General features: G+C 50.4%; 1 protein-coding gene across 3 annotated transcripts in view; it reads left to right on the plus strand.

Moving 5' to 3' along the window:
* KAZN (kazrin, periplakin interacting protein) overlaps positions 1 to 25,856 on the plus strand; it is a 194,866-nt gene that overhangs the window by 139,672 nt on the left and 29,338 nt on the right. For 2 of the 3 annotated variants that reach the window (XM_025367054.1, XM_025367063.1), the window contains exon 8: positions 1,531 to 4,052. In XM_025367054.1, the coding sequence (XP_025222839.1) occupies positions 1,531 to 1,698 (168 nt within the window). In that variant the 3' untranslated portion in view covers positions 1,699 to 4,052. Of the gene's footprint in view, positions 1 to 1,530; positions 4,053 to 25,856 lie in introns of those variants that run through there. The other variant, XM_025367047.1, reaches the window with a different exon arrangement.

Genomic DNA, 25,856 nt, shown 5'->3' on the forward strand with positions numbered 1-25,856 from the left:
CCTAGAAACTTGATTCATTCTTAACATTTTTTATATTCTGTCATCAGAATGAGGAGGGGGCTGCAGGGAGGACAAAAAACGTGAATCTGAGGGTCTGCAGGGGTCTCCGAAGTCTTCTTTCTAGTCCTGGGGTCCCCACCTGTGGGTCTGCACAGCACCCATCTGCATCGGAGACCACCAGGGAAGTGGTTCAAATGCAGATTCCTGGGCCATTTGCCCTAGAGATTCTGATCCACCAGGTACAGGGTGGGGCCTGGAATTCAGGAAATCCCTAAGTATTTGGGGAACCATGAGTCTAGTCTGAGCCCCGCCCCAGTTATGCATGATGCCACCATATGTCTTTGTGTGAAGCACTTGGCGGTTTGCAAAACTCTCCTGCAGATACCACCCAGATGCCTGTAGCGTCCCTAACAGGAGGGCAGAGTAGACCTTACCATCACCACCACCACCATCATCTAATATTCTTTTCCCACGTCACAGACAAGAAAACGTCTCAGAGCAGCTGGGGTGCTTTCCAGGGTTCCACAGGTAGAGTCATGATCGGAACTGGAACCCACAGTGGCCATACGGTCTCCTGTCCAGGGCAAGTGCCTAGCCCTTGTCCTCGGCTGACGCAGGCTCCAGACTCCTCCACATTTTCCGGACTCTCCCAGGCCCCCTTGCCCATGTCACTGTGTGCTTAGTGCCCTGACACGGCAGACAGGGCCTGTGGCCGCCTTTCCTCCCTATGGCCTCGCATCGTGGACGTGACCACGGTCAGTGGCCGAGTGCATGGACATCCTCCTATAAGCCCTCAAGAAGCACCTGAAAGTTGTGGGCAAATGGAATTTAAACAATATAATTTAAACAATGTTATTATAGTACAAATGACCACAGCTGCTCACATAGACTGAATGCCTGTGGTACACCAGACACCGTCCTTGGAGTCTTTTTCTTTTTTCTTTTTTTTTGAGACGGAGTCTCACTCTGTCGCCCAGGCTGCAGTGCAGTGGCACGATCCTGGCTCACCACAGCCTCCGTCTCCTGGGTTCAAGTGATTCTCCTGCCTCAGCCTCTCGAGTAGCTGGGATTACAGGTGCCTATCACCACGCCTGGCTAATTTTGTATTTTTAGTAGAGACGGGGTTTCACCATGTTAACCAGGCTGGTCTCGAACTCCCGACCCCAGGTGATCCACCCGCCTCGGCCTCCCAAAGTGCTGGAATTACAAGTGTGAGCCACCATGCCTGGCCTGTTCTCAGGGTCTTTATCCTCTCTTTAGCAACATCCTCGTGGCAATCTTGGAAGGGTCTTACTGTTGTCCCTGAGAGGCTCTGTGACTGACCCATGTTTGCTCAGTGAATGAGGGGCTGGCCTTGGCATTCCAGCCCTGGAGGTGGCTTAACCATCCCAGCCCGTCCCTGACCCCACTGGCTTAAAACTCAGAGAGGCCTTCCCCGCCCCGGATCCCATCCACTGCAGTCTGCACCCCAGCTAAGCTCGCCTTTCTCCTTCTCCCCCACCCTCTGCCACGTGGCTCCTGACTCCTCAGTCACTAGAGGATCTTGAAGACCAAAAACGGAAAAAGAAGAAAGAGAAGATGGGATTCGGCTCCATCTCCCGCGTCTTCGCCAGAGGGAAGCAGCGGAAGTCCCTCGACCCCGGCCTCTTTGATGGTACCGCCCCTGATTATTACATAGAGGAGGACGCGGACTGGTGATACGCGCTCCCCTGCGCCTGCTGCCCGCAGGCGTGTCTGTGCGTGTGGGCGTGTGTGCAAGCGAGCGTGGGTGCGCATGTGGCCGTGCGTGGGGTGCGTGTGCACGTGTGCGCTGGCACACACGGGTGCTGGGTGTGGCCGAGCGCCTCTAACAAGCGAAAACACGAGTGTGAACCTCTCTCCCCTGCGTCGCCACCTCTGTAATTGATGTACATACCGCAAACCGTGTGTGAACCTGTCAACTCTCTGTCGTCTTTGGAGCGATACCGTTGTGTTGTTAATCTGGTTTATTATTTTTCTTCAATGTTCGATTTTCTTTTTTTTTTTTCCTTTTTGTTTGGTTCGTCGGTTTGTTTTTGTTTTTGTTTTTCCCCCTTTCTCCTCCCCTCCTCCTTTTTATGAAACTTGAAAACTTGAAGGACTGCTGTGTATTTGTAAATAACAAAACTATTGTGCACTCCGTGCTTGTAAATGTCCCTCGTCCGAACCGCTACTCCTGGAGCCCGTCTGGCAGAGGATGTGGTCTGTTTTTGATGTCCCCCCTCCCGCCCCGCTGGTGTGAACGTGTGGGACCAGACCCTGTCCTGGGGGTGCGTCCAAGTCACTTTAACCACAAAACGCCATCGTCGTCAGGGTAAGGTCCGCTCTCCACAGAGACTCGGGAGCCCGGCCAAGGGGCCTTGTCTTGGCTGGGTTTGTCAGAGGTCAAACGGGCTCTTTTTAACGGCCTACCGGTTTTTAAATTGCGTTGCCGTTTCTTTCTTTATGAAAAAAAAAAAAGAAAATTGTTTCATTTAATTTATTTGCACAAATGCTGAAAACTTATTCTATCTAAATTATTACATAAATATTGGAATGTCTATTTTTCCATGGGGTGGGCGGGAGGTGGGTGTCTCTGTTGACTTGTCTGTTCTGTTATCATGCTGCTACCCAACTGTGCAAAGTAGTTTAGGGTGGCCAGAACCCAGGGACCATTGGATTTCAAAGCTTGCTTTTTCTGTTTTCTCTTCTCTCTCCCTGTCTCTCTGTCTCCCCTGTTCTCCTGCCCATGCATGGAAGTGTCCTCCACCTTCTTCCCACCCAGAGCTCCCTCCGGGCCTTTCTCTCTATATTTATTTATCTGACATACAGAACGCGACCTCAGTGAGCAGCGTGCTGACAGTCATGATCCTCTTCTTTGGGTCTGTGTTTTGAGAGAGGTTGAGTTCAGGGCGAGACAGCCTGCCGCACATCCAAGGGTACGACCAGTGGGACCCTGGCCTGAGTCTGTTCCCCGAGGGGCCTCCAGCGGCATCTGTTCCTCCCTGCAGCTGCGTCTTTCTTGTCCTGGGTTTACGATGCAGGTGGGCCAGGCAGGTGTCATTAGGGGAGGCACCCACTTCAAGAGGAGGGCCACAGTGGGGACACAGAGTCCAGCACCTGAGCCCTCCACTCTCCCCATTCTCGTTGGTTCCATCGTCCACACTTAGAACCTCCCAGGATCCCTTGGACTCTGTGCCCCAACTTGTCACGGCAGCCTGAGCCTACCCACCCCAGGAGAGGAGGGCTGGCAGGAACGTCTGCCTATTCCGGGGGTGGCGTTGGCCCCAAAGAGGCTTCACCAGCAAAGGAACTGTGTGCATTTTAATACTGGGGGACGGAGGACGTGTGAGCTGCTCAGCTAGGTCTGCCCAAGGCCTAAGACTCAATTTCCTTTTTCTTTTGCTTCTGCCCATCCTTAACAACTAACAGCTCAACCCACACCTCTAGACAACCGTAGTTGTGCTTTCTGCTAATGGTAACATTTTCAGCTCTTAAAAAGAAGCTAGAGATTTTCAAATGCTAGAGTGTCTCTATCAGAAGGGATGGGACATTGTGTCCAAAGCCTCAAGAACAAACCACACTTTCCTTCTGACCTGGTCCAAAGGTCAGCAAAGAGCAAGCAGGCAGAGGCCCTCATAAGGACTCTTCTGTCCTCCTTTGGCCAAACTGTTTAACCGAGCCTAGGGGTGAGGGGGAGCGGCCCGAGCTGACATCTTTCTCCATGGAGAGAGATTTTAGAAAATACTTTTCTCGCCCATGAATTTCATTTTTGGTTGATTTTTATTGTTTTCCCTTTACTTACAAGAAAATAAGATTGCAACCACTCCTGGTAATGATTTAGTAGTTCCTTTTCATTTCAGTTTTTGTAAATTAGGAGATAATTCTAAGAGTTACTAAAGGATGATTTATTTAAGAGAACTACGTCAAATAGCGAATGAGTTATGGGTAACATTAGATGAAAATAACCTTTCCCGTGGGAAAGGCTTCTCGAAGGCATGGATGCAAATATAAAATATTAAAAAAAAATCTAAATAAAGCTTATTTTAAAATATTATCGAATTCTATGTTATTTGATTGCTTCTATTTGGCTCCGGGTGGGAGGCTGTGCCCCTCTGGGAGGCACAGGCTGGCACGACCTGCTCCTTGGACTTCCAGGGCTGGGTTCTGGGAGGGGGGATGGGAGGGGCCGAGGAAAGCTGGCTGGATTCGGGGCCCTTGGGGGGCCGAGCCGGGGTCGCCTCCCAGAAGCATCTCGCCTCTGCTGCCCTGACTGTAATTCGGAGGGCTGCCCTGTGGTCCAAATGCACCACCCCCCACCTGGCACCCTGCATTGTGGAGCTTAGTGGCCCCAGTCAGCTTTCATCTGCTTCCTTCTCCCCCTGAGCTCCTTCCAGAGGCCCCAGAGGAGCCTGTGCATTGGGGCATGTTACTTCCCGCAGACCTCAGTGGGCCTCTGCACGTCCCATGATCCCACCCTCCCTGGAGGACCGAGAGGAACTTCAGGGAGACAGAGAGGGAGCCACAGGCTTCCTTGATTGAAGCCAGAGTGAGCCAGGCTTTTCCTAGCCCCAAGAGAACCCCCCAGATACAAAACTCAGGCCTCCCCCGGTGAGACTCCACTGTATGTCCCAAGAAGAGGATACCCAGGTTACCCCAAAGCCTGACATAATCAGTACCCTCAACCTCTATCTCCCAACTGAAAAAAAAGTTCTCCCCAGCAATAAGACTGATGGAGGACTGGCTTTTAAGTCCCCTCCCACCTCTGCAGGAAGAAAGCATAAAGCTATGTAATACAGAGAGCGTGCTGAGGTTAAAATGAGCCGCCAGTGAGTGAGGATGCAAGTGGATGTGGTAGGATTGGGAAGGCCGGGAAAGCCCTGGGTGACAAGGAGCTTAGGGCCGTCTACCCCAGCAGTTCTCAGCCTGACCACACCTTAGGGGAAAAAAATACTCATGCCAGGCCATATTCCTGGAATCGAAGTGCATTTAAATCTCCTCGGGTGATTCTAAAGGGTTGCCAGGATTAGAATCGCTGAGCTGATCTGAGGAGGGCAAGTGTGGCCACACGCATGCCCCTACTCCCCTCTCCCTGGCCCCATGCAGACATCACAAATCAATTGAAGAGCCCTTCCTGCCTATCCCAAAGTGGCCTCTGATTTCTCACTTTACATAGCCTCAGATAGCCACGGCCAGTCAATCGCAGTTGGCATACAAGAATAAAGCCTTTTTGCCCTCTCAAAATGAACCCCATCTCTCATGCTGGACACATGGCAAAAAACTTTGGCCCAGAGAGGAATAACTTGGCCAGCGTCCTAGCTATTGTGCCTCATCCTGGGACCTTCTCAAGAGCCGGGCCACACCTTATTTGGGTCTTCGTGGCTCCACTCAAAAGCCACCGTACCTCCTTTGTTAAAAGAATCTTCTCCAGGGAGGCTGAGGCAGGAGAATGGTGTGAACCCGGGAGTTGGAGCTTGCAGTGAGCTGAGTTTGCACCACTGCACTCCAACCTGGGTGACAGAGTGAGACTCCATCTCAAAAATAAAGAAAGAAAGAAAGAAAGAATCTTCTCCAGGACCTTGCTCCAACTTCAAACGGTACCTATTAGTCAGAAATTGGAGTATGGCTGCCCAGGGCATCCAGGGCCAGCATACCAGCTGCACAGGTTGTGCACTGCATTACTGCAGAAGGTGCCATTCTCCAGGCTACCACGTGAATGGTGTCCTGGTTTTTCAGTACACAACCTGCATGACTGTACTCAGTGGCCCGTCTGTGTGCTCCTCCTACCCACGTTGGCAGGCTAAAACAGCTGTAACCAATAATAACAATAACAATAATAGTATCTAACATTGGTTAGGCATTTACCACAGGCCAGGGTCCATGCTATGCAATTTACACATATTAACTCAGTTAACCCTCCCAACAGCCTGTCACTGACGAGAAAACAGAGGTTGAGTAACTCATCTGAGGTCATGGAGCCAGGAGACTATAGAACTGGGCCTCAAACTATGGAGTTTTGGCTACAGAGTTTGTGCCCTGAACCACTCCACCATCTGAGCAGTGAGGGGCTACCACCAAGCAGCTGGGCCTTCTCCCTGGGGGGCATCTTCAGAGCATCATCTGGGCCTGGTTTCAAGGCCCCTCGCCCACCAGTAGCCTCTGACACAGCCTTGCACTGCGTCACTTTCGTGACTGAGTCTATTCGCATCAGCCTTTTGCCCGCAGGCCCAGAAAGCTCACCCCTAGAGAGGAATCAGCGGGGGAATCAGAGCAGAAACCGGCTGCTGTCCAGCACCAGCTCTCCCTTCCTCTTCCTGGCCAAGTCAGGAACCGAATCACCTCCATTGGCCCTGCAGTCAAACCCCCGGCTGTACCAGAGCTGCAGATCCTGAGGGGTAGTGCAGCTCCCCACACCCGGGGAGCTCTGTGGCACCCTTCCCCACCACAGCATGAGCCTGCAGTCCAGGAGCTGCCCTGCACCTGTGACACATGTCATACCTGTCACTCAACCTGGGCTCCTGGGGAATCCAGGCAGAGCGAGCCTGAACCGTGGGGGACATCAGTCATTTGACAAAATGATTTTTTAAAAAACCTCTGGGCCAAAAATTAGCCAAGTGTGGTGGCACACGCCTATAGTCCCAGCTACTCCAGAGGATGAGGCTGCAGCATCCCTTGAGCTCGGGATGTCAAGGCTGCAATGAGCCGAGATCGAGCCACTGCATCCCAGCCTGGGTGACAGAGTGAGACCCTGTCTATTATTTATAAATATCTCTGGGCTTTTTCCTCCAAAACTTGCATTTTCACAAAGTGGACTTCCTAGACTCCCCGGATGGCTTCTAGGCTTTTTCCAGTTGGACCCCCACTGGGCAGGGCAAAATATGCCCCAGTCCCTGGCCCCATTTTCCAGTGGTTACAGAACCTGGTGGTAATGAAGAATGAATAGGGAACACATATCAGCTTATTCTTTATAAAAGTATATTCATAATTCTGCATTACAAAATAATGCCCAAAACTTAACAAATATCTTAGCAGTTTGTATGTTAGAAGTTATTTAAATATCGGCCGGGCGCGGTGACTCAAGCCTGTAATCCCAGCACTTTGGGAGGCCGAGACGGGCGGATCGCGAGGTCAGGAGATCGAGACTATCCTGGCTAACACAGTGAAACCCTGTCTCTACTAAAAATACAAAAAAAAAAAAAAAAAAACCACTAGCCAGGCGAGGTGGCGGGCGCCTGTCGTCCCAGCTACTCGGGAGGCTGAGGCAGGAGAATGGTGTAAACCCGGGAGGCGGAGCTTGCAGTGAGCTGAGATCTGGCCACTGCACTCCAGCCTGGGCGACTCAGCGAGACTCCGTCTCAAAAAAAAAAAAAAAAAAAAGAGGAGTTATTTAAATATCAAGGTCATGGTATTTCACTAAAGAAGTGTCCCCCTGTAGGCAAATTGAGGGTATAAGTCTGGGATGGCAAATAGGATATGGATATTCCTTTTTTTTGTTGTTTTTTTTGAGACAGTCTCACTCTGTCGCCCAGGCTGGAATGCAGTGGCGCAATCTCGGCTCACTGCAACTTTTGTATCCTGGGTTCAAGTGATCCTCCCACCTCAGGCTCTCTAGTAGCTGGGACTACAAGCATACATCACCACACCCGGCTACTTTTTGTATTTTTAGTAGAGATGGGGTTTTGCCATGTTGGCCAGGCTGATTTCGAACTCCGGACCTCAGGTGATCCACCCACCTCAGCCTCCCAAAGTGCTGGAATTACAGGCGTGAGCCACCGCACCCAGCCTGGGTATGGATATTTCATACTGAACCACAGTTGCATGATGTCTCAAAGCCCCATGGCTGGAAAATATGCAAATATGCAGCACGGTACTCTATAGGGCAACAAACTGAATCCATGAGAAAATGATCCCAAGGGGATTGATGCAGGCATAGCAGCAAGGGAAAATCTTGGCCTATTCATCTGGAAAATGGCAGGGCCTCTGATGACCTAGCATGTGCCTTGGAGGGCTTTGTGATGGACGTTGCCAGGCTGTGTACAGAAACCATGCTTCTGAATCACAGTGCCCAGAAAACACTGGCTGGTAGCTTGTTTGCATTTCTGAGTTTTAGGTTTTGAAAATTCCTAATTGCTTTCTTAATGGTTACCAGTAAGTAGCTGTTAATTGCACCAATACAAGAGAATCTGTAAAATTGCGTGCCGTGCTTCCAGAATCCTCAACAGAAGATTTGCCTTTGGGAAGTCATTTGTGCCCCCATCCAGAGGACCCTTGCAGCCCAACAGTGGCTTCCAGGTCATACCTGGATAAGCACTCCCAGTTCTGGCCCCACACCTGATTCTAAGTAAGTTGTTTAACCTATGAGCCTCAGTGTACACATCTATAAAATGGGTGTAATTACCCTCCCCACCTCATAGGTTCAGAAATGAGAACTGAATGTGTTTTTGGAGACTGAAAAGGGCTGGCCCGATGATTACTATTCTCTGTAATTTGTAACTTGAGGATTTAAGTTTAATGGGAGATAGGAAAAAAAAGTGTGAAAAGCAGCTTAACACATCTTGAGCCTGACAGTAACTCAAATCAAAACTTGTCCCTGGGGTAAAATCAGGGCATCAGGCTGTGTGTGTGAAGTTCCTCCAGCTGCCAGGGTCTGTGAGCTCCAGCCCTCAGAGTGCAAATGCAGTTCCAGCACTGCTACAAAAGAGAATCTGGGCTGCTCTGTCTCGGAACAGGGAGGGTTTGAGTTATTTGCCCCTAGAATCCACCAGCTCTGACAGCATTCTCTTTCTGAGGTCTGAATAGAAACACTTAAGACGCTACTGTCAGAACCCAGGGCCAGCCTGGTCTGGAAGTCAGGGCTGCCTCACTTATGCAGTATTTGATTTGTGCCAAGCACTGTTCTAAGCTCTTTCCAGATACTCGCTCATATAATCCTTCCGGCAACTCTCCAAAATACATGTCATCCCCAGCATACAGATGAACAAACCGAGGCACAGAGAGGTGAAGTTCTTGCCTGGAGTCACACACCTAGGGAACTGGGATTCACCTCTAGCAGTCTGGTTCCAGAGTCCCTGTTCTCGGTAACTTTGCTGTGGAGTCTCAGGTCACCCACTGGCCCCAAGCCCCCTCCCAGGATCCACTGAGCAAGAGAAAGCTTCAGAGAACATCAGAATGAAAGCCTCATTGGTAGGATGAGGCCGAGCCCTGAGTAGGCCAGCTTTTTAGGGTTCAGCCCCTTAATCCAGAAGAGGAAGAGACTGACAAAATACAGGGTTTGCAAACTGTGTTCCATGGAACCCCAAAGGGGTTCCTCAGCAGTCCCTCAAGGGGTTGCCACAGCTCAGGAAAGAATCAGCAGGCAGGGCTCTAGCCCATCCTCAGTCAGTGGCTCTGCACTTACCTGTTACACACCGGACTTCAGTGTACGAGTCCATGGGAAAGGTTCCGTGGTAGAGTGAGTGAGAAGGAAAGACGAAGAGAGGAGGTTTGAGAACCACAAGGAAATCAGTGGTTGTCAAACCTGACCTAGCCTTGGGTTTTAAAGATATCGTTCCCAGGCCCCATCCTGTAGCTACCGAACCAGAAGGTCTGAGGCCAAGGCCCTGTGAGCTGTGTGCGTATTGAACAAGCTCCCTGGTGTGGGCAGTCGCAGGAGGTAACATAGGGCAGAGACTGAGGGTGGCAGCATGGTGCCCATGTGTTGGAGTGCAGACTCGCCGGGGCCATCACAAGGTAGGTTGAGGTCACCTTCCCGGGGCAACCCCAGGGTCCCCCCAGTAAGGGAGGAACCTTACCCAAGCCAGCTGCCCCAGGCAACCTGCTGCTTGGGGCCTTGCTAGCCCCTGCTGAGCAGAGGGGACGGGCATTCTGGAGTATCTGATGCCACAGGCCAGCCTCAGAAGGTTGCAGCAAGCACCCACACTGCAGGCACAGCGAGGTTCCCTGAGTCTCTGAGAGATGCACAGCCAGGAAGTGGCAGAAGCAGGAGTCAAACCTGAGTGAGATCTGAGTTCTGAGCCTGAGTCCATCCAACTCCTCCCGACCTGTGGCCGACTGAGACTTCTGCCAAGCGTCAGGTGAACCTGCTGGCCTCGGTCTGGGGCCAGTGATGTCCCATGGACACCAGAACCATGAGCCCTGAATTGGAGGCAAGTCGGCCCAAGCTGCTGCACTCTGGAAAGTGGTCAGACGTGGAGCTGCTACAGAGGGGCCTGCAGGCCTCTGCCCACCCCTGCTCTTGGGCTCCTGAGGAGGCCCGGTCTTGTTCACCCAGAAGCCCCACCACCCCCTGGGCCCCTGAGCCCGGCTCTGGACTCCCAGTGTGCAGCTTGGTCAAGGACTCGCTGTGTGACCACAGGCAAGCTGGTCTCCCTCTCTGGGCCTTAGGCTGTCTCTAAACCAGACCAGGACAGTGGTTTTCCACCTGTGGCCTGTGAAACCCGAGAAGTCCCTGGATGTGCCGCAGAAGGCGGTCGGCAAGGGGGAGGCTGCAGCTACCGCGTTGGAGGGTCCCTCCCTGCCATCCGCCTCCCTGCCCTTTAGACCTGAACTCCAGTGTATTCGGCTTGTTGAAATAAGTGTGAATGACGGTTCTGTAGCCTCTCTGCAGCTGAGAGGCAGTATGTGAGAAAAGCAGGGGGCACATCCTCTCCAAGCTCCTCCAGGGGTCTCTGGGCTGTGATCAGGAAGGGAGGGGAGCACCAGCCTGGTAGAGGAGTCATTCCCCATGGGTGTTCCCCAGCTTCCCTGCTCACTCCTCCTCCCTGTCAGTGAGGGGCAGTATGAGCCCCTCCTTAACCCTGGTAGAACAGGAAATAGGAAAATGGGGCCCCTGACCCCATTTCTGGAAGTCTGTAAGACAAGGCCAGGGCCATGAATGTCTCCGCCATGAACCACAGCACCACTGCATTGAGCAACGCCTCGCCAGGTCATGGCGATTTACAGTTCACAGGGAGATGGGCGTCAGCATTAAGAGATTACATCCTGGGCAGACTCCCTGGGTTTCAACCTCAGTCCTGACGCTTGTTACCTGGTAACCTTAGGCAAGGGACTTCACCTGCTGTGCCTTCGTTTCTTCATGGGGACAATAGGGGTAAAAAGATACTAGGTCAGAGTGTGGCTGCAGGGATGAAACAGGCCAATATGCATACAAGGCTTAGCACAGGGCGCAATAAACCTTAGCCACCATGATGATGACAGTGACGATGATGATGGCAATGGTGATCTCATTTCGGCCTCTCATCAGCCCTGTGGGGTGGGCAGGACAGGGCCCTTTGTACAGATGAGAAGACTGAGGCCCAGGTAAGTTCAGCAATTTGCCCAAGCTGCAGGGGCCAGCCCAGAATAGGACCAGAGGAAGCAAGAGTGTGGGAGCTGAGAGGGGTGTCAGTGGTCTCTTGTCCACTCCCCTCATATTGCAGATGGGAGGGGGCTTGTCCACGGCCCAGCGGGGCATCAGTGTCTGCACTGGTTCTGGAACCCAGGGCTCCGGACTCCCTGGCCATTGCTTTGAGCTGCCTCCAACCGTAAGACTCAACTAGGGGAAAAAAAAAATCCCTGGATCAGTAAGTTTTGGAAACACTGCATTGTAACTCCACCCCTGATAGATCATTCACTTATTAAGGCTCTGACGAGTTCTGCAATGAAGAAAAATATTTTGCCTTTGCCCATCTAGTGTTTCCCAAACTTATGTGACCACAGATCCACACCTTTTACTCTCTTTCGGTGGATCACCGACTGGGAGCTATTGGGACAGACGACTTCTTCAGGCTCTTTAGCTCCACTATTCTGTGCTTCGAGGGTGCTGTCCGTGGTTCTGTGGCGATCTCTAAGCACGCCACCGTTGTTTCGCCATGAGAAGTCTCGGTGGCTCATATGACATCCCTGTGTGCCTCGAGAAGGGAGGTGACAGGCACAAGGCCGGATGTGGTCGCAGCCCCTCTAGCTCAGCATCCCCTTTGCTCAGAAAGGACCCGAAGCAATGCACAGCACCCGCATGAGGCAGAGGAGCCCCACGCATTGGCTGGGAAATGCCAGTCCCAGGGTGTTCATTATTTTGCTGCTGTCCTAGGTCCTAGATATAGACAGAGGGGCTGAGTCTGTTGGCACAGGGACCCAGGGGATGGGCATGTCCATGCTGCCAGGGTGTCTGGCGCCACCTGTCCTCCAGAGTGCCTTATCGCCCTTTGGTGGCTCTGAGCTGCCTAGTCGCTTTCCCTGGGACAGGCCAGAGATGTCAGAGTCACATCCAAATTGGTTCCGTGCTATACTAGGCCAGCTTCCTTCCTTATTAGGAGGCTGATGTCTGTGGAGGTGGTGCGGAGCCTGTGGCCAGGGCATGGGGACCAGGAGGGAAGGAAGCAGCCTCTGACAGCTGTCACTGTGGGCACTGGAGCTGTGGTGGCAAGGAGGAGACTCGAGACAAGCCAGGAGGACCTTGAGGGACTGTCCCCAAATGGAGGGTTAGAGAGAACAGGCCTGGGTCACTGATGGCAACTTGAATGTGTGAGCCAGTTCCAGATTCTTTGCATCTCTTCACGTGTGTGCAAGAAACAGACTCATCTTAGTGACAGCCTGAGCCCAGCAGAAATGATCAGCCTCCTACAGGGAGGGGCTTGAGGAAAGGCCTGGGCTCCGGAGCTAGATCCTCAGGCTCCATCCCAGCATCGGCACATATCAGCTGTGCGATGCCAAATCCCTTTGAGCCTCAGTTTCCCTTTCTTTGAAATGGAGATAAAACATATTGGCCGTTGCAAAGATAAAATAGTAAACGGAGAGACGCATCCAAGACATCCCAGCTGCTTCTTTCAGGGCTGCGGGGGCTCACGTGACAGAAAATCTCTGCTACAGAACTGGAACCCAGGCTCTGAGTCCGGGCTGTGCCCTCTGCACACAACTAATTGGTTTTTCTTAGCTCCACTTTTCTCCTCTGTAAAATGGGTCCCTGGGAATCTTGAGTCCCCCCTCTCTGGGGAGGATGCAGTGAGCTCATGCTTACTAGTTGTAAAGCACCAGGCAAGCTTTAGCCATCACGACTGCACGACCTCGTGGAGCAAGCTGGAATTACTGTCACCACCTGCTGTTTTAGATCAGCACCCACTGCAAACACATATTGGGGTGACAATGACAAGGACCCACCTTGTGGGCTCTCTCAGACGCCAGCACTGGGCTGGACACTTACTTGCCTCATTTCAACTATGCCGCAAACTCAGAGGCCTGTGGGGACCCTGCGGATAGGCAGGTCAGTGATGTGGCCACGTGGGGCCAGCACGTGCCGCAGCTAAAGGAAGCAGCTCTGCTTACTCCAGCGAGGCTGCTCAGAGCAATGCCAGCCCAGTGTTTGCAGAGCTCCGGATCTTCTAGAGAAGCCCAAAATCTCACATAATACACCCTAATTCTTTTATATTTTGACAACTAATTTTTTTTTAAATTTAGGGTCCATTGGGGGAAAATTTCCATGGCCCTAATTTGTCTCAGGGCCCACAGCTCTGTCACCTCCAGTCTAGATTCTCTCTCTGTGGGCACCTCATGCTCTGACCGTCCCTGGTCTTCCCCTGTTTGTGGAGTTCCCCAGGTCAGCCTGGCTGCAGGCGCCCATCTCAATTCACCACCATCCTCCTTCACTGGAGGGCCCTCCTGTCCTCCGATCCCTGATGGCCAGGCAGCAGGGGTCCATGCTTGTTTCTCAACCGAGAGAAGAGTTCCCAGGGCTTAGAGTGTTTGGGGAGTGGCAGTGGAGAAGGGAAAAGGGGTCTTCACTCAGCACTGCCCTTGGAGGCCTTGAGTCACTGCAGGAATCCTGAGCCCCAACCCCGCTCCCCAAGGGCTACACAGGACCGGGTCAGCTGCTTGCAGCCACGTGACTCAGTTGTTTTATATGGTCGCTACCGGAGTATCTGGGACTCAGAGATGGGGGTTGGGGATTTCACCTTCAGGTGAAGATTTTGATGGGCCTGACAATAGGGTGACTCCATATTATCCCAGAAATCCCCGGAAGCTGTGCAGTTATCAGCATGAAAAGCAGCTGCAAGCCTGCCCAGGGATGCCAACAGGGGCTCAGAATGAGGAATGGGGACAAAGACTGGCTTCATGGGGGCAGGGGAGGTAGCAGGGGGCATGAGGAAAGCTAATATGACTTGCTGACATTTACTAAGTGCCTACTGTGCCAGGCACGTGGTAGGCACTTGATGTACACTCATTAAGTCATTCAGCAAACACTGACTGAATGCTTCCTATATGCCAGGCTTAGAGCTTAGGGCTGAGGATGCAGATGTAGATGATGAGATAAATTATCCTAACATCATCCTCACCAAAGTCACGTGAGGACTTTGGTGAGGAAACTGAGGCTCTGAGAGGTAACATACATAGCCCAAGGAGACAAATTAAGTGATGTGCTGGACACGGTGGTTCGTGCCTATAATCCCAGCACTTTAGGAGGCCAAGGTGGGCAGATAGATCACTTGAGGTCGGGAGTTCGAGACCAGCCTGACCAATCCCATCTCCACTAAAAATACAATAGCTAGGCATGGTGGTGCATGCCTGTAATCACAGCTACTTGGGAGGCTGAGGCAGGAGAATCACTTGAACGTAGGGCAGATGTTGCAGTGAGCCGAGATCGTGCCACTGTACTCCAGCCTGGGCAATCGAGTGAGACTCCATCTCGAAAAAAATGAAAAATAAGGTGATGGAACGAGGTCAAGAATTGGGGTCCAACAGACTGTTGCACAACACCACTTTTCAGGCAGATAAGATTGAAGCTGATTAAACCGTGAGCTGTTAGAATAAAGCTTTGTTCTCTAATTTCCAGAATTCGAGGGCTGGAGAGAGGCAGACAAGGCAGGGAGCAGGGATCACGATTAAAGGTCATCTACAAAGGGAGAGAAGATTCAATCACAAAATGGGAAGTAACCTCCTAGGATCCTTTGCCTCTTGCTGTGGGTCTGGCTGAACATATTAACAGATTCTAGAAGGGCATCGGCCTGCAGTGCACACGCTGTTCCTCTCAGCTGCCGCTACGGGACCGCCAGTTAGAACATTTCATGAGGCATGATTGGAAAAGTCAAAACTGGTGCCAGTGTTCCCCTTGCCATTCTCCTATAGGTGTCTAAGTTGTAAGAATCCCCCCACCACGGGCCTCACCAAAGCTGTCTTCGTTTTGAAGGAAATTAAATCAATGCTGCTCATCAACGTGTTAACAGCTGTTCCTAAACTGGCCTTTGTGCAATACATAGTGAAAGCCGCTCACCACGGGCTTAGGAAATTCTCAGGAGGCAGTTGCAAAGCCTTTAGAGGGAGGTCCGAGGTGGGACAGTTTGCATGAATCACGTAAGATAATCCCGTAGAAGACAGCACCTCCCATCACCTCACCCTGGGCTAGAGGCTTGGCATCCGGCTCAGTGGTGCGTTCCTGTCCCGGTGTGCAAATGGGCAAGGATTCACCAGGCAGGGTCTCCCAGCCATCACAATGCCCAGTGTCCATAGGGCTTGCAGAAGAGGCTCGGCTGAGCCAGAAAGAACCTAGGCTGTCTGGAGGCCCAAGGAGGAACTGCTTGCCGGGGAGGGGGCTCGTTCAAGCAAAAGAGGCAAAATTGGTGAAAATCTTCTAGGGAGTTAATTAATCCTTTTAATTAATTATTCAAGTAATAACTAGTCGTTAAATTGTGGACACAAGATGAAGGACGTTTTGTCACAGTTCAATCCTGTTGGTTTTTTTTTTTTTTTTTTTTTTTAGGGAAACCTAACATAATTTCAGATATTTTCCTAAATAATGTGAAAGTGGGGTTGGGGCACAGCTGATATCCTCAAACCCACAGCCATCCATCGTCCCCAGCTTTGCTTCCAAGGGCTGTACAGATGCACATGTGCCCGGCCTCTGCATGGGTGCGTGGAGAAGGATCGTCTTCTTGCCCTGGTCCCCTGTGTCAAGATCCACCCCCTTACTTCTCATGAGGTCCACCTTTCAGGGCTGCCCACTGGCAGAGAAGCCCGCCAGGAAAACATGTCAGGAAAGAGGAGGCAGTGTGGGGATTGCCCAAGGAGCCCAGCAGCTGGGGATAGACGGGCTTCGGCTGCAGTTGTAACTGAGACTATCAGAAGGACTTCCCAAACGTGGGTGCTGCTACTGCGGTAGAACAGGTTAGCAAGAAAGAAAGAGGAAAGCTTTTGATACATAGATACATAGGTAACAGCATAAAGTCGCTGTCATTGGATAACTATGTGTTTGTCTTCCCTGGATCTCTTAGCAGCTTCCTCCTAAGTGCATAAAATTAGAGAATACTTGTCAAGTATCTGCCTAGGAATTGAGTGCAGAGCAGTGGGGACCCTGGCCAACTCCAGGATCTCAATTCCCTGACCCTTTGGAAAATTTTCAGAGTGTGGGAGGAGGGACTGAAGGAGGAGGATGTCCTCTGAGGTTGGATGAAGGGTGGCTGGTCGTGGGACAAAGCACAGGTCTAGGCCTTTGCAAGACGGTGGCACCAAAAATGAGGGGGCGCCCATGTGATTTTTTAAAAGCATAAAGCAGTTATTATTGGTAAAAGCAGAGCTATGCTGGAATTCTCTATTTACTTTATGATGTAGTAAATAGGGACAAGTGGGGTGGGAAGTACCACCAGTATTTTAGCCCAGGGCCTCCCAAAGGCCAGCCTGGCCCTGGGGTGGGGGGTGGTGCAGATTGGTGGCAGGGCCCGTGCCACCTCGCTGCCCACCCAGGGTCCTGCCATCAGCCCCCAGCAGCTACAGTGGTGACTGACTGATGGGCTCTCCTCCTAATGCTCTTCACACCCACGCTGTCGCTGGTCCTGTGGGCTCCCACAGAGGCCTTTCACCCATTTCATATGTATTTCATGGGGCTTGTGACTGAGGGGTCAGCAAAGCATTTACATCCAACAGGGCAGCCATGATTGGGCCATAAAAAGTTGTTTTTTCACATTATCATGCAGTGTTTAAAAAATGAGAATTCAGCTTTTGGAGCTACAGGTGCTGATGGGGGCTCCCCTGCCACTTCCCAAGGGCAGGGAGTTTGGACAGTAGTTGGCTACCTGAACAGAGCTGGGCTGAGCTGAGAACAGAGGCCCCAGGGTGGAAGGCGGCAGGGCTCTCTCTGTGCCTTAGGGCAGGCTGGGGACACCGGGAGCAGCCACACTCCATGCTCCCCAGCAGCTTGTGGATGGAGGCCAGGGGCGCTGCTATGCGTCCTACGATGCATGGGACAGCTCCATAACAAAGAAATCTGGCCCCAAATGCCAAGACTACCAAAGTTCAGAGGCCTTGCCGTAGGCAGAGGGACAAGAGAATGGTAGCATCTGCTGCATAAGAGGGACCACAGGGGACCCTGCTGTGGCTGGAAGAGGTGTGGACGAGGTGGGGTTGGCAGAAGATGAGACCACAGAGGGAGGCCTGCTCCCTCCCTCCTTCTGTTCCTCCCTTCCTGCCTGCCTTCTTTTACTCAATACTTAGAGGGCTCATTCAATTGCAGGCAGTGCTGGGCCAGGGCTGGCTCACACAGGCCCACAGATGGATCTCTTCCCAACTCCATGTCCAGTGACAGCCTGCAGTCGCTGAAATTGGCCACAATAGGAGTATTTACACCACGGAAATTGGCAAGCAAATGCTAAAACCAGTGTACCTCTTGAAAAGATAAGAGCTGGTTGTTAAACGTGGTTGGGCCCTTGCTGGGTGCTAGAGATGTCTAGGGAGCAAAACCAGGCCCAGCGCCTGCTCATGTGCAGTTTACAGTCTGGTGGGAGACACAGACATTCATTGAATAATTACACAACTATTTGTTTCAGCTGTGAGAAGTGTCATGCGGGAAAGGTTCTGGGAATTAATGAAAGAGAGAGAGAGAGAGTGTGTGTGTGTGTGCGCGCGTGTGTGTTGAGGGTTGTAGATTACACACACTAGGTGACCAGAGAAGGAGTCCCTGAAATAATCAGCATTGAGACAGAGCCCTGAGCCTGTGTAAGTTTTGCCAGGCAGAGAGGAAAGCGACAGGCCACTGTTCAGGCCGAGGGAACAGCAGGTGCAGGGATTAGAGTGGTGGAATTAGAGGCATTAGGGAAATGCAGGAAGCCCAGGGTGCCAAGGGCAGGGGTGAGAAGCTGAGGATGAGGCTGGCAAGGTTGGCCTGTGAGTTACAGCAAGGACCTTGGACTTTACAAGGGAGCCATTGAAGGATGGTGAGCAGAAGAGGTCCCTGGGAAGATATCATTTTTAAAAAAATTTCCTCTGGGCTTGAAGAGGATGGAATGAAAGAGAAAGAGGGAGGTAGGGTGTTGAGATACAGCTGAAGTGCTCCGGATAGGAGATGGTGGAGCCAACTGAGACACAGGACAGGTGATGGAGACTCAGGAGTGATGGAATTCAGCAGGGGACTTATCAACCTTAGCCTACCCTCACCAAGCTCACTGCCTCAACTCTGCCTCAGTGGCAGCCGAGGTCCAAGTGCTCAGCCCCCCTATCTGAGGTCTGAGACCCTAGGGGGCAGCAACAGGCCCAGCCAGGTGCAGGGACACATCCAGCCACCTCACGTGACCTCCAGGGAAGCCTGGTTCCCTGAGCTACCACCAACTCAGACACACAGGACACACTTACAGCTGAAGCTTTTCCATCAGGCTCCAGGGAGCTCTGCGTCCAGGCACACGTTAGACCCCAGGGATACAGATGCCAGGGAGGTGCCAATGTGCTTGACGCTGCAGACATCGAAAGAGCCTCAGAAGCCCAGGGCATGGGTCACTCAGCCGCAGGCTGGGTATAGACTCAAAATTTTAAGTAGTAAAAGAAGAAAAAAATTAATTAAAATGCTAGAGCTCTAAGTCTTTCCCATAGCTGCTGCCAAGGGTGTCTGCCAATGGCACTCTGAGGTCAGGGGCATGGGGGACCAGGATGGAGAATGCCACCTCCCTGGGGTTGGGAGACCAGGAGTGAGGGCTGCCCTCTCACTCCCCACGCAGGGTGGGCATAGGAGAATTTACGAGGCCTTTACCTCTAAGCCTCTGTGTTGTTTTTTGGATTGTTTTGTTTTGTTTTGTTTTGTTTTGAGACAGAGTCTTGCTCTGAATGCAGTGGCACGATCTTGGCTCACTGCAACCTCCACCTCCCAGGTTCAAGTGATTCTTGTGCCTCAGCCTCCCAAGTAGCTGGGATTGCAGGTGCGCGCCACCATGCCTGGTTAATTTTCGTATTTTTAGGAGAGACAGGGTTTCATGTTGGCCAAGCTGGTCTCGAACTCCTGACCTCAAGTGATTCACCTCTGCGTTTTTAACCAGCTCCCTGGTAGCTGATGTCTCTGGTCTAAAGACCGCTCTAGGAGCAAGTAGACTGGGCTCCCTCCTCTAAATGCCAGCCCTACTGCAAGGCTGAGGAATGGACCACGTGACCTTGAGGGCACCTTCTAGCCCTAGAATTCTGAATCCCACCAAGTGAGAGGCCCAGGTGGCCCCATTCATGATGCCATTTGAGCAGCAAGTGCCAGCGTGCTCCAAACTCTTTGGAGGTAAGCACCTTTCCTCGCTCTGAATGGATCCTAGACAGGCATGTGGACTCAAGCCTGTTCAGCCCCTTTTCGTTGCAAATGTCAACCTCAGGCTATGTGGAGGAAGGACTATTTCAGGGCAAAAATGGTGGAAAGTAGTACATAGCAAAAGCTTCTCAAAGCTTCTACCAGACACTGGTGAATGATACACTGGGCCTGTCTGGCCATCAACTCTGGCTCCAGGCTGCCTGTGTCATTCCAGCCCAGGGCTCACCCCCACCAAAGTCTACCATCCTTCCATCCCGCCTTTTCATGCCACCTGTGCTATCAGAGGACCCGGTAGATTAGTAAGCATTAGGCATGAGTGTCCCTAGTCGTAGAATGAATATCCAGGCACCGTAGCGTTTGGTAGAGCAGCCTAAAGGATGGACAGACTCACAGAGCCCCAAGTTCAGTGGCAACACCCATGTCCGCATCGGCCTGTCTTTCCCCATCACAGGCCTTTGGATCCCTTCAAGTCTGTCTCGGTGCTTAGCCTGTCTCTCTGTCTCTCTCTGTGTCTGTCTCTCACTCTGAGTCATGGCTGGCTTCAAGTTCTCCAGCCTGGCAGGCAGGGCCAGGAGCCATTTCCCAGCCTTTGAGAGTAGCTTCCCACACCCCACACACCATCCTGCCTCTTACCAGTTTGAGCAGTCCTTGCCAATGTTCTCCTGTAACCAAGCATAGGCATCCAAGAACAGGCGAGAGGGCTGCTCACATAGGTTCTTCTACCCTGGGAGGTGGGGAATTCGGGGTTGAGGCCGAGCTCCCACACTAGCCTGCTGGAAATATCAGTGGACCCCTCTGAGCCTTCACTTCCATCTGAAATGTGCCCTTTGCCCCTTTATTCCTGGGGGAAGGCAAGAGAAACTGAGACTGCCCAAAGGAATATCCAAGTGAATAATGGTCTCCTCTTCATTGGATGTCAATACAAGTAGAACAGGGAAGGGCTGAGCTGGGAGGAAAGGGAAAGCAAATGGTATTCCCTATAACCTGGACTTTTACCATCACTGATGACATTGGACATCTCCATATACTAGGCCCTGGTAATACAAATGTGGAAAGACTTGGCTGATGACCTAGGCAATCACTTTGTGGCAGGGCAGATGGACAGGTCATGCACAGCAGTGCCAGCAGGAAGCAGTGTGCTGGGTGGACAGTGCACACAGCCAGAGGGACAGCCACTCAGGGCAGCTTGGGGGAAGACATATTTGGAAGGGCCTCCCTCTACAAAACCAATAAATCTGGAATGAAACATACTTTTTAATGCATTCCTGGTCTCACAGAAAATAAGGGAAATCCCCAAGACATCTACAGACAAAAACCGAAAGCTGTAAGCTAACACCAGAACAGCAGCAGTGAGTGACCACTAAAGGCAAAAGCCGAGGTTGTCCTAGAGGCAAATGCTGCTATCAGGACTGTTATCAGGGGGTTAAATTTTGGGATATGGCAAAGTGGAAGAACAGAGCCGGAGATTCTGTCATTCAACCAGAGTCTCTCAAAGAGGCGTGAAGTGGCCCCTGGACCCAGGTCTCATCCCCACTCCTCTTCTCTTCCCCACCCCAGTAGAAGTTAATGTAAATCCTCTCTGGAGAAAGGCATCTGCTATTTAGACCCTAAAGATTCCCGTAAATTAAGATCAAATATGTGTTCAGCAGGAGTGAAAGTCAGCAAAAACAAACAGCAAGTTTAGACCCTCTAAGGTCTTTTCAGATACAGTAATTATCAATACCAAATACAAAATACTAAATACTATGCATAAAATACTTAAGGAAATGTTAGATGAAATGACACACACGAGCAAACAACAGGAAACTGTCTGAGAAGACCAGGAAAACTTGAAAGAGAAAACAAATAAAACTGTCTGACAAGACCAGGAAAACTTGAAAGAGAAAACAAATAAAACTGTCTGACAAGACCAGGAAAACTTGAAAGAGAAAACAAATAAAACGTTTTAGAAATGAAAAAAAAATGTAGCTGATAACATTAAAAATAAATAAAAGGGTGGGTTAAACAGCAGACTAAATAGGTGAAGAGACAATTTTAAAAATGGAAAAAAAAATCTAAGGAAATTACCAAGAATGCAATGCACAGAGATGAGATGAAAACTAAAGGAGAAATTACTGTATTGAATACAGTAGCCACTAGCCCACATGTTGTTCTTAGATTTATAGTTGAATTAATTAAAATTAAATATAACGAAAACTCAGGTCTTCAGTTGCACCAGCCACATTTTACCTCTGCCTTTTTTTTTTTTTTTTTTTTGAGATGGAGCTTCACTGTGTCACCCAGGCTAGAGTGTAGTGGCACGATCTCAGCTCACTGCAACCTCCACCACTCAGGTACAAGTGATTCTCCTGCCTCAGCCTCCTGAGTAGCTGGGATTACAGGCACCTGCCACTACGCCCAGCTAATTTTTGTATTCTTGGTAGAGATGTGTTTTTGCCATATTGCCCAGGCTGGTCTCGAACTCCTAGGCTCAAGCAAGCCTCCTGCCTCAGCCTCCCAAAGTGCTGGGATTATAGGCATAAGCCACCGCGCACCACCCATTAGCCACATTTATTAGCTCATAACCACTTGTGGCTAATGGCTATCCTCTTGGTCAGTGAAGGTTATAGCAGATTTACATCAACACAGAAAGCTCTGTTGGACAGCACTAGGTCACAAGATAGGAAAAAATAGAATTAGAAAGTCTAACTTATGTCTAACCAGAATGCCAGAAGAAGAGAACAAAGAGAATGGAAAAGAGGTAATACTGTAAGAGATAACGGTTCAGAATATTCAAAAAGAGGCGTCCAGAGATCCAGGAAGCACAATTATATCATTCAGAATAAATTTTAAATAGCCACATCTAGCCACATTGTAATGAAACTTCAGAACACCAAGGACAAAGGAAAAAAATATTTTTTGAGACAGAGTTTCGCTCTTGTTGCCCAGGCTGGAGTGCAGTGGTGCAATCTCGGCTCATTGCACCCTCTGCCTCCTGGGTTCAAGCAATTCTCCTGCCTCGGCCTCCCAAGTAGCAAGGATTACAGGCGCCACCCCCGCCCCCGCCCCAACCACGCCTGGCTAATTTTTGTATTTTTCGTAGAGACGGGGTTTCACCATGTTGGACAGGCTGGTCTCGAACTCCTGAAATCAGGTAATCCACCTGCCTCAGCCTCCCAAAGTGCTGGGATTACACGCATGACCTACCACGCCCGGCTGACAAAGAGAAAATTTTTAAAGTAGCTAACAAAAGAACAATTAGGCTTGCAGTGGACTTCTCTTTAGCAGAAATAAAGATCCAGGATTATGAAACAATGTCTTCAAAGTGCTAAAACAAAAGGCAAACTCTCAGCCTAAAACTATGTACCCAGCAAAACCCTCTGAAGTACAAGGGTAAAATAGACTTTCTTCAGATAGACAAAAGTTTTAACAGCTAACTACCAAAACACTTTTAATTGAAAAATCTTTTAAATCATGTTCTTCAGGAATAAGAAAAGTTATTCCAGAAGGAAGGTCTGAGGTACAAGAAGACATGATGAACAAAGAAATTGGTAAACATGTAAGTCAATTATTTTAAGCAAACGTGATCAGTATAAAATAGTCATCATGACAATGTCTAAATTATGGGGTTTTAAAAGAGGACAGAATTAAAATCCTGGATGTGGTAGCACAGAAGTCAGGAGGAATGATCAGAATTAATATATTTTAAATCATTCTTACTATTTAGGATAGCATTAGGATATTGAACAACCCTAGGTTTTATTAAGAGAAATAGGTATAGTGACTTTTCAAGGGTAATCATTAAGGCCGTGGTTCTAGAACTTGAGAATGCCTCAGAATTATCCGGTGGGTTTTGAAGCAGACGACTGGGCTCCACCCCCAGAGTTTCTGTTCCAGGAGATCTGGGGTACAGTTCTAGAATTTTCATTTCTACCAAATTCCCAGATGTTGCTGATGCTACTAGTCCAGGGGCCACACTTTGAGAACTACAACTACTACACTAAAATCAGAAACATAGAAAGCTTAACTTCCAAACCAACAGAGGGAGAGGGGGAATGGAACGAGAAAACAAACCAAAGAAAAAATAATCTTCCATCCGGACCAGCTCTGTCCAATCGAAACTAATGCAAGCCACATGTGTAACTTTATACCTTCTATTAGCCACATTCGAAGTAAAAAGAAACAGGTGACATGACTTTTAATAATACATTTTATTTAAACTGGTATACCCAAAATATGATCAATATGTTATCAGTTTTAAAATGATTATGAGATAGTTTACATTGGTTTTTCTTTATACTGTCTTCAAATTATAGTATGTGTTTTGTACTTAAGGCGTTTTTTTTGTTTTTTTGTTTTTTTTTGTTTTTTGACAGGGTCTTATTCTTTTGCCCAGGCTGAAGTGCAGTGGCGCAATCTCAGCTCACTGAAACCTCCACCTCCTGGGTTCAAGCAATTCTCCTGCCTCAGCCTTCTGAGTAGCTGGGACTACAGTCATGTGCCACCATGCCCAGCTAATTTTTTTGTATTTTTAGTAGAGACAGGGTTTCACCATGTTGGCCAGGGTGGTCTTGAACTCCTGACCTCAGGTGATCCACCCACCTCGGTGTCCCAAATTGCTGGGATTACAGGCGTGAGCCACCACACCCAGCCCTTAAGGTGCTTCTCAATGTGAGCTAGCCACGTTACATGTTCAGTAAGCACATGTGGCTTGTAGCTGCCGTACTGGACAGAGCAGTCTGGACAGTAAGTGACATGAGCCCGCAGGGGACACAGGCCTCCACTCAGTCACCGAGTATCCACTCTATGTCAGATACAAGGCTGAACACTGCACACATCATTTCCTTTCATCCTCACACCATCCTGTGAGATTAAGCGTTCTTATCATCCCCATTTTACAGAGGGGAAAACCGAGGTTGAGAAAATGTGAAACACTTCCATAAGATCGTTTGGTTGGTAAGCCACAGAGCTGGGGTTCAAACCGAAGGCTCCCATATTCCCGTGCCAACCTCTGAACCTCTAGGCCAGGGGCTTCTCTATGTGATTTTTTGCACTGGGCCGGATAGTAATGATTTTAGGCTTTGTGGGCCTATCTCAATGTCTCAACTCTGCCTTTGTAGCATGAAAGCAGCTTTAAACAATAAATAAACAAATGGGCATGGCTGTGATCCAATAAAACCTTTATTTAGAAAAACAGGAGGGAGGGCTGCATTCAGCCCAGGGGCAGTAGTCTGCTGACCTCGATGCTGGGCCAGCAGAATCGCCTCTGTAATGCCTCATTTACGGGAGACCTCAGTGGTCACACTCAGTAGTACTAACATTCTGTGGGGTGGGTGTGTGCGTGCGTGCATATGTGTTGGGGTGGGTGGAAGGATACAGAGCCTCTCATTCCAAAGTCCACAGTCTTTCTAGTTTCTAGAAGGATCCAGAGTGGCTGCCTTTTAGTGGTAGCTTCTCAGACTCCACCAGGGACTCAGCCAGCACCCCCTACTCGGCAGCCCCTCTGCTGAGCAGCCTGGCCATCAACATGAGTTATTCCCGCTCTCGAGACTGAGAAGGAGGGAAATAAAAGCCAGGATTGATGGAATCCGGACATAAAATCTGGCTCCATAATGCCTGCATTTTGGAAACTGCCTTTAATTAATGGTTTATGACCCCAAGTCCCCTCTAGACTCCTCCTAAGCCCTTCTGTCACGTCGTCTCCTTGGCGCTCAGTCCTCAGGGGTGGGGGAAAAGGAGGCGGTGGTGAATAGGGGCGGTGAATAGCTGTCTTGCAGAAACCAAAATATGTGGTTTGCGCACATGAACCCAGCTTGGCCTCTGGCATTCCTAGGGCCTGGACTCCATAAATAATGCGAGCTGTAAAGCCAGCTCCCCTCACTGCCCTGAGGCCTGCTCACTACAGAAAATAACCCACACACACTCACACAGACACACACGCACATGCACACACACGCTCACACTTGCACACCAGACGTTTGCCTTTTCTGTTTGTCCACGTATCTGCCATCCCCTCTGTGACCCTCGGCTCCCTCTCTCCCTCTCCTCCTTTCAATTTGCCTTTGCATCTTTATTGCATCTGGGCACCTTTCTCTCCCCAAACCCTGTTCTTTGAATCTTCCCCTCTTCTGGGGGACTCAGGAGCAGGTGCCAACTTCTGCTCCCATCTCCTTTCTCTCCTTCCCAGGCCCCTTTAGCTGCCTTTCTTGGGAGACGTAGTCAAGGGCTGCAGACACCCCCCACCCACCCACCTGGGCACAGAACAGACAGATCCACCCTCACCTCACTGAGAGCCCCACCCCTCCCACCTCGACCAGGTAGGAGTCCAACAGGGACAGTGAATTTCTGCCCTGCCAGACTGGAC

Source organism: Theropithecus gelada, chromosome 1, assembly GCF_003255815.1.
Source record: "Theropithecus gelada isolate Dixy chromosome 1, Tgel_1.0, whole genome shotgun sequence".
In the NCBI taxonomy this organism is placed as follows: Eukaryota; Metazoa; Chordata; class Mammalia; order Primates; family Cercopithecidae; genus Theropithecus; species Theropithecus gelada.